Source organism: Chiloscyllium plagiosum, unplaced genomic scaffold (genome assembly GCF_037043375.1).
Source record: "Chiloscyllium plagiosum isolate Xiang-an unplaced genomic scaffold, Cpla_swu_hap1 HiC_scaffold_48, whole genome shotgun sequence".
Taxonomy (NCBI): domain Eukaryota; kingdom Metazoa; phylum Chordata; class Chondrichthyes; order Orectolobiformes; family Hemiscylliidae; genus Chiloscyllium; species Chiloscyllium plagiosum.
In genome coordinates this window covers 2642396-2648395 of record NW_028270186.1, presented here as the reverse complement: position 1 = coordinate 2648395, position 6000 = coordinate 2642396, and the positions used below count along the sequence as shown (strand labels likewise).

The window sequence follows — 6000 nt, the reverse complement described above, 5'->3', positions numbered from 1 at the left end:
CAAATTTTTCACACAATTTGCAGAAGAAATTTGAGTGTCTTTCTCCAAAAGGCTATGGATGTTGGTAGTTAATTTGGAGTATTCATTTCAGGGTATCGAGGGATGTAGAGTAAAGGTTGAAAAATGGAGGTGACATACAGATCAATTTTGATCTGATCAATTAGTGATACAGGCTCTAATTCCTCCTGATTCTGTCACAACTTCATTTTTTGCCAACATTTTCTAAGATGGTAGCCTTAGTCAGAGAGCAGTTATTATCAGAAAGTGTTAGAAAATGATTCACGTGGCCACAAGGGCTCAAAGTAGGATCTCATCTTTTACTCAAGGGTGCTTCCCAATTCTAGTGTGAATATGCAGAGTTTGGCTTTGACAATATATTTACTGAGATCACATAGCTCTCTTCTGCTGTGAAATAGTTTCGAAAGGGCAGGCTGAAGGTAACTTTATTCTTGAACTGACCACTTCCTCTCTCAAACGCACCACTAAAACACTGTTTCTTTAAATGCTACTTCAACTAACAAGAGAATTAAGAAAGAAAATAACAGATGAAGTCTTAAGTAGTTTCCTTAGTAGAGATATATTCCTGTTTATGATATTGAAATAATACACTATTCAATCATGGTATAATTCCACAAGCAGCTCGCGGAAGCAATGCAAGCTGGGGTTAGACAACTATTACTACATGAAACACACTTCTAGAAAGTTCAGAAACAAAAGAGAAAACATTTTTTTTACAGGTAAATAGATCTCTTATGCTCTCATCGGTATAAATGATTTTGAGTGTAGAAAAGAGTGGTAATTCTAACACACCAGAACCTTTCCTCAACTCCAAGAACAGCACATGGGGGAATAAAACGTACATACAGTAAAACGAGTAGTGGTTTTATACAACCATTAAATCATTGCAGCCATGTCACCAAATTAGAATCCTGTCCTTCGGCCTTGGCCGTTGGGTGAGGAATGTATGGTGATCCAATTCGGAAGGCTTTGCTTAAGCCTAACTGGTTACTCAAGTCCAATAAGCAGCCCAATGCTGAGGATTCCGGCATACAGCTAGGCTTGAAGAGGCAGTCACTCTTTTTTCTTCTTGAAGGAAGCAAGGTCCCAAAATGCTCACAGCATTGTATCTGTGAAAAGCCAATGCTTTGGGGACCAAGACTTTGTTGGGACAATTCTACCAAAGCAATTACAACCTTGCCCTCTCTCCCTTAAAATTCAATTTGTTGTCTTTTTATTATCTCCTCAGGGGTATCACTTTTCAATGAAATAAGATGGAAATAGGCAATCTTCAAGGGCTCCCTGACGCTCTTATGATGCCAGGGTTGTCACGATGAAAAAGGAAATAGCTACCCAAGCCCCACTGGCACGGACACATGCACTAAATGAGTATCCATTCCTTGGATCTGCGTAGCTGTGTATTTTATCCATCTCTTTAATCTTCTTGTTTACCACAGGAACCTGTGTCTGAAAGAGGAAAGAAATGTTACACCTTTACTTTTCTTCATAAAACTTGCAATTAGGTACAGTTTGCATTTCCTCTCTGTTTTAATCTCACTCTTTTCGCAGTTCATCACATACTCAGTTCTAATCCTTGTTTCAAATCCCATTGTGGCCTCATACCCCCTCCCAATCTCTGTAACTTCCTCCAATCCACCAACTCCCCCAAAGAACCCTCTTTCCCATCCCAATTTCTATCACTGCACCATTTGTGGTTGTCCTTTCAGCTCCCTGCGTCCTAAACTCAGGAATTTTCTTCCTCAGCCTTTTTCAGTCTTTCACCCCCTTTAAGTTCTTCCTTAAAGCTTACCTCTTTGACCAGGCTTTTGGTCACCTGCCTTAGTGTCGTCTTAGAACATAGAAGAATACAGCGCAGTACAGGCCCTTCGACCCTCGATGTTGCGCCGATCCAAGCCCATCTAACCTACACTAGCCCACTATCCTCCATATGCCTATCCAATGCCCGCTTAAATGCCCATAATGAGGGAGAGTCCACCACTGCTACTGGCAGGGCATTCCATGAACTCACGACTCGCTGAGTAAAGAACCTACCCCTAACATCTGTCCTATACCTACCCCCCCTTAATTTAAAGCTATGCCCCCTTGTAATAGCTGACTCCATACATGGAAAAAGATTCTCACTGTCGACCCTATCTAAACCCCTAATCATCTTGTACACCTCTATCAAGTCACCCCTAAACCTTCTTTTCTTCAATGAAAACAACCCCAAGTGCCTCAGCCTTTCCTCATACGATCTTTCTACCATACCAGGCAACATCCTGGTGAACCTCCTCTGCACCTGGTATGGTAGAAAGATCGTATGAGGAAAGGCTGAGGCACTTGGGGTTGTTTTCATTGAAGAAAAGAAGGTTTAGGGGTGACTTGATAGAGGTGTACAAGATGATTAGGGGTTTAGAATGGCGACCAAAACTGCACACAATACTCCAGATGCGGCCGCACCAGAGTCTTATACAACTGTAACATGACCTCAGTACTCCGGAACTCAATTCCTCTACCAATAAAAGCCAGTACGCCATATGCCTTCTTTACCGCACTATTTACCTGGGTGGCAACTTTCAAAGATCTGTGTACATGGACACCAAGATCCCTCTGCTCATCCACACTACCAAGTATCCGACCATTAGCCCAGTACCCCATCTTTTTGTTATTCTTCCCAAAGTGAATCACCTCACACTTAGCTACATTGAACTCCATTTGCCACCTTTCTGCCCAGTTCTGCAGCTTATCTATATCCCGCTGTAACCTGCCACGTCCTTCCTCACTGTCTACAACTCCTCCGACTTTCGTATCATCCGCAAACTTGCTCACCCAACCTTCTAACCCCTCCTCCAGGTCATTTATAAAAATGACAAACAGCAATGGTCCCAAAACAGATCCTTGTGGAACACCGCTAGTGACGGCACTCCAAGATGAACCTTTGCCATCAACTACTACCCTCTGTCTTCTTCCGGCCAGCCAACTCCTAATCCAAACCTCCAACTCACCCTCAATGCCATACCTCCGTATTTTTTGCAGTAGTCTACCATGGGGAACCTTATCAAATGCCTTACTAAAATCCATATACACCACATCTACCGCTTTCCCCTCGTCCACCTCCTTAGTCACCTTCTCAAAGAATTCAATAAGGTTTGTGAGGCACGACCTGCCCTTCACAAAACCATGCTGACTATCCTTGATCACATTATTCCTATCCAGATGTTCATAAATCCTATCCCTTACAATTCTCTCTAAGATTTTGCCCACAACAGAAGTGAGACTCACCGGCCTATAGTGACTAGGGTTATCCCTACTCCCCTTCTTGAACAAGGGAACCACATTTGCTAACCTCCAATCTTCTGACACTACTCCTGTAGACAACGAGGACATAAAAATCAAGGCCAATGGCTCTGCAAACTCCTCCCTTGCTTCCCAGAGAATCCTAGGATAAATGCCATCAGGCCCAGGGGATTTATCTATTTTCACCCTTTCCAGAATTTCCAACACCTCTTCTCTACATACCTCAAAGCCATCCATTCTACTTAATTGTGACTCAGTATTCACATTGACAACAATGTCCTGTTCCTGATTGAATACTGATGAAAAGTATTCATTCAGTGCCTCCCCAATCTCTTCAGCCTCCACACGCAACTTCCCACTACTATCCTTGACTGGACCTATTCCTACCCTAGTCATTCTTTTATTCCTGACATACCTATAGAAAGCCTTAGGGTTTTCCCTAATCCTACCAACTAAGGACCTTTCATGTCCCCTCCTTGCTGCTCTTAACTCTCTCTTCAGGTCCTTCCTGGCTACCTTATAACTCTCAATCGCCCCAATTGAACCTTCACGCCTCATCTTTACATAGGCCGCCCTCTTCCATTTAACAAGGGATTCCAATTCCTTATTAAACCACGGCTCCCTCACACGACCCTTTCCTCCCTGCCTGACGGGTACATACTTATCAAGGACACTCAATAGTTGCTCCTTGAACAAGCTCCACATATCAATTACGCCCTTGCCTTGAAGCTTACTTTTCCAAGCCACACATCCTAAGTCATGCCTCACCGCATCATAATTTCCCTGCCCCCAGCTATAACTCTTGCCCTGTAGTGCACACTTATCCCTCTCCATCACTAGAGTAAAAGTCACCGAATTGTGGTCACTGTCCCCAAAGTGCTCACCTACCTCTAATTCTAACACCTGGCCTGGTTCATTGACAAATTTACATGGTTATGCTTCTGTGAACCATCCTGGAATATTTCACTACATGAAGGATACTGTGGAAATACACCTTATTGCTGTTTTATTTCAACTGAATAGTCTGGGCCACAGCAGTCGCAATCAAACCTGGCAGTTGAAAGGAACTCTGCATTGCTTCTATTGGAAGCTGGGTGGGCAAGGTGCTTTGACTTAATGCTGAAAATGGCTCTTGGGCTGAAAGTAAAGCATTTCATGTCAAACCCTTTGAGACTTATCCTGTTCCAAACAATCTCATTGCACTTTCCTGCTCAAAGGAGAATTTGTCTTGTATAAAGCTCATATCAAATTTGAAATGTACCTCAGGCAGACAGAGAGACTGTTCTTTAGAAGTGTTGAACTTTGGTCCAGTACCCTGCAACAACAAATCAAGATAATCTTCAATGAATTTGTCATGCACAAGCGAAACACAGTTCTGAGACATGCTTTCTCTCTTTTACTATTCCATCCAGTGGTCAGTTGTTGTAAAAAAAAGAACAGGAATAGCCTATTCAATGCATCAAACCTTCTCTACCACTCGTAAGATCATTTCTGATCTCATTTGTGGCTCAAATCCACTTTCTTGGCTAGTGCCAATTATCCTAGACTCAGTTATCAATCAAAGATTTGACAAACCCAGCCCCGAATATTTTCAACACTGACTGAATAAAAATAATTCCAAACATTAACAGCCTATCAATTGCTTTAAAAAAGGGTTTCAGATAACTATATGACACAGTTTAGAATTATTCAGCTTCCTTCGTCCGTGAAGACTTTCTCTCACATTTACATGTACAAAATTGTTTGATTCCCTAAAGAAATTACTGACCTTGAATGCAAACAGGGGAAGACTTTAAAACGAGTGATAAGGTCACACAACTTGCTTTTGATATGTAAATCAAGTTAGTTTCTCAAGTAGGTCAACGTGTTTGTTAAGCTTTTACTTTCTTTTGTCTGAGAACTGTGATCACACAAAAAAATCTATCTACCTGACTACCAGTTGTCTCAAGGGGAAACTAATGAATTCAGACATCATTTATTTCTGTATCCACAGAAAGTCAGAAAGCTGTGATTGAATTTCTACAACAGATTGGAACTTAAAATATGGGCACTTAATGTCAAAACACTACTGAGGGACTGTTGCACTTTCTGAGGTGCCTTGTCATGTGAGATGTCAAGTGAGGTGTTCAACTATGGGAAATTTTTTGCTGATTAGAGTGATATCTGGCACAGAGGAAGGCAGTTGTGCTGCATGGAGGTCAGTCATCTTAGCTCCAGGACATCACTGCGGCAGATCCTTAGGAGACTGTCCTTGGCATAATCATCCTCAATTACTTCATCAATGATTTTCACTCCATCATTAAGGTCAGAAGTGAGGATGTTTGTTGATGATTGCATAATGTTTGGCATGATTCATGTTTCCTCCAATACTGAAGCATTTCACCTTCAGATGCAGCAAGATGTGGGCAATACCCAGGCTTGGATGAACAAGTAGCAGTTAATATTCATGCCACACAAGTGCATTGACCGTCTGCAACAGGAGAGAATGTAACCATTGTCCTTTGATATTTAATGGCAGTCTCCCTCTATTTAATCTCCCTCTATTAACATCCTGGGGGATACCATTGACCAGAAACTGAATTGGACTCACCATATAAATACAGTTGTGTTGAGCAGGTCAGAGGCCAGGAATCCTACAGCAAGTAACTCACTACCTGATTTCCCTAATGCCTGTTCACCATCTATGAGGAACAAGTTAGGAGTGTG

General features: G+C 42.1%; 1 protein-coding gene across 1 annotated transcript in view; it reads right to left on the bottom strand.

Moving 5' to 3' along the window:
• Positions 1-570: 570 nt before the first annotated feature.
• LOC122543017 (GDNF family receptor alpha-2-like) overlaps positions 571-6000 on the bottom strand; it is a 318753-nt gene continuing 313323 nt past the window's right edge. The window contains exons 8-9 of the mRNA XM_043681193.2: positions 4556-4609; positions 571-1464 (exon numbers count right to left, since the gene is read on the bottom strand). Of these exons, the coding sequence (XP_043537128.1) occupies positions 1309-1464; positions 4556-4609 (210 nt within the window). The 3' untranslated portion in view covers positions 571-1308. The remainder of the gene's footprint in view (positions 1465-4555; positions 4610-6000) is intronic.